Source organism: Otolemur garnettii, unplaced genomic scaffold, assembly GCF_000181295.1.
Source record: "Otolemur garnettii isolate 467f Iridium unplaced genomic scaffold, OtoGar3 scaffold00007, whole genome shotgun sequence".
NCBI classification, from domain to species: Eukaryota; Metazoa; Chordata; class Mammalia; order Primates; family Galagidae; genus Otolemur; species Otolemur garnettii.
The window spans coordinates 391,128-392,818 of NW_003852402.1; the positions used below are offsets into that span (position 1 = coordinate 391,128).

At 51.4% G+C, this 1,691-nt stretch overlaps 1 protein-coding gene across 6 annotated transcripts in view; it reads right to left on the reverse strand.

The window, feature by feature from the left end:
* Positions 1-1,691, reverse strand: part of PPP6R2 (protein phosphatase 6 regulatory subunit 2) — a 73,168-nt gene that overhangs the window by 24,482 nt on the left and 46,995 nt on the right. For all 6 annotated transcript variants that reach the window (XM_023509464.1, XM_012801181.2, XM_023509465.1 and 3 more), the window contains one exon: positions 1,196-1,322. In XM_023509464.1, the coding sequence (XP_023365232.1) occupies positions 1,196-1,322 (127 nt within the window). The remainder of the gene's footprint in view (positions 1-1,195; positions 1,323-1,691) is intronic.

The following is a 1,691-nucleotide window of genomic DNA, read 5'->3' on the forward strand; positions in this document are numbered from 1 at the left end:
AAAAAAAAAAAAAAAGAACCTACCACTCTGTCTTGGCACCCATAGCACAGTGGTTGGTTATGGCACTGGCCACATGCACCGAGGCTGGCGGGTTTGAACCCAGCCTGGGCCAGCTAAACAACAATGACACCTGCAACAAAAAATACCTGGGTGTTATGGCGGGCACCTGTACTCCCAGCTACTTGGGAGGCTGAGGCAGGAGAATCTCTTAAGCCCAAGAGTTTGAGGTTGCTGTGAGCTTGACCCCACAGCACTCTATGAGGGCAACATAGTAAGACTTTGTCTCCAAAAAAAAAAAAATTTACCACTCCTCTCAAGGCCTCACTCACAGTGTGACCAGGGCAGCCCACTGCTCCCAGGGGAGCCTAGGGTACTCTGGTCTGAGCCTGGTAGGCCAAAGGTGGCCTGTTGGGACTGTCTGAGGGTAGCTAGACCCCATAATCATCTGCAGATGCCCATGGAGCTCTCTCTGGGGACCCAGCCTCAGCACACTGAGTTAATCAACACCAGAACTCTCTTGGGAGGCTGGTGGAATGCCACTCTCATCAGCTTGGATCCAAGTATTGCTGACCCCCGTCTCCTTGCCACCAGTTCAGCATAATGAGCCCACCTTTTCATTAACTGAATCTTCCAGGCTGAAAAACAGAATCTCTGTGTCTGTGAAGCTTATACACTAGTGGGGGAGGCAGACAACAAATAGGCTGGTAAGATAAATCGTGTTGGCAGCAGGGTGTGACAGGGCCTTGCCTAGATAGGGCAGGTGGGTACTGGCAGTAAAAGGTGCCTCATACACATTACCCTTCTCAACGTGGCCTTAGCATTACCCAGAGCTAATGAGCTGAGCAAAGGCCCTCCCCCGGGATTCTTGCCCCCACTGGGGCTGAGTGTCCCTTGGCTGGGTGTCCATAACTTGGGCCAGTTCTATGTGACCTCAGGCTCAATCACCTGGGAAGGCTGCAAAATGCCCAACACCATGACTCCCTTGTAGAGGCTGAGATGAACATTTAGAGATAGGGCTCCTCAAGATGTGCTTTGTTGTTAGCCAGTGGTTGTCAAGTGGGGTCTGAACACGGCAGTTAGTGCAGTCACTCTGCACTCTGCCTTGTCTGGGACAAACTGCCGGGTCCTCGCCCCATAATTCATCCAATCCTATGATGTCTTCAAAGGCACATCACAGCCATTCTTAGCCATTTACCTTTGGCGGGTTGAGCAGGAGCTGGTGGAAATCCTTCAACCGTGGCTCGATGCCCTGCAGTACACTGCTGCTGACAACATGCGGCCTCTCCAGTCCCTGAGAAAAGGTGTCTACCAGGCCCTCTGTCCTGTGGGGAAGGAGAGCAGATGGAGGTGGGAGGAACATACAGGCCACACCACATTCACCAGCCAAGGTTCCGACTCATCGTCTTCCTCCAAAAAAAGTTCTTCTTAATTTTCCCAAAAAGAAATCCCAACAGAGAGATAACTTAGGGTCTCTAGGTGATTTGATGATTGTCAGAGAGAAAAGAAAGGTACCAAAGTCCTTTAGGAAAATACTTCCAGGTGACATTCGAGGAGGCAGAGCCAGGGTAAGTGACCGGGACTCCGCCCTGGGCCTTTTGGCCCCTAAGGGGTTCCTCCCTGTTGTCCCCAGCAAACTGCTGAGAAACAGCAGATAGGACCAGCCACACTGTCCCTCTGGCTTTTTTTTTTTT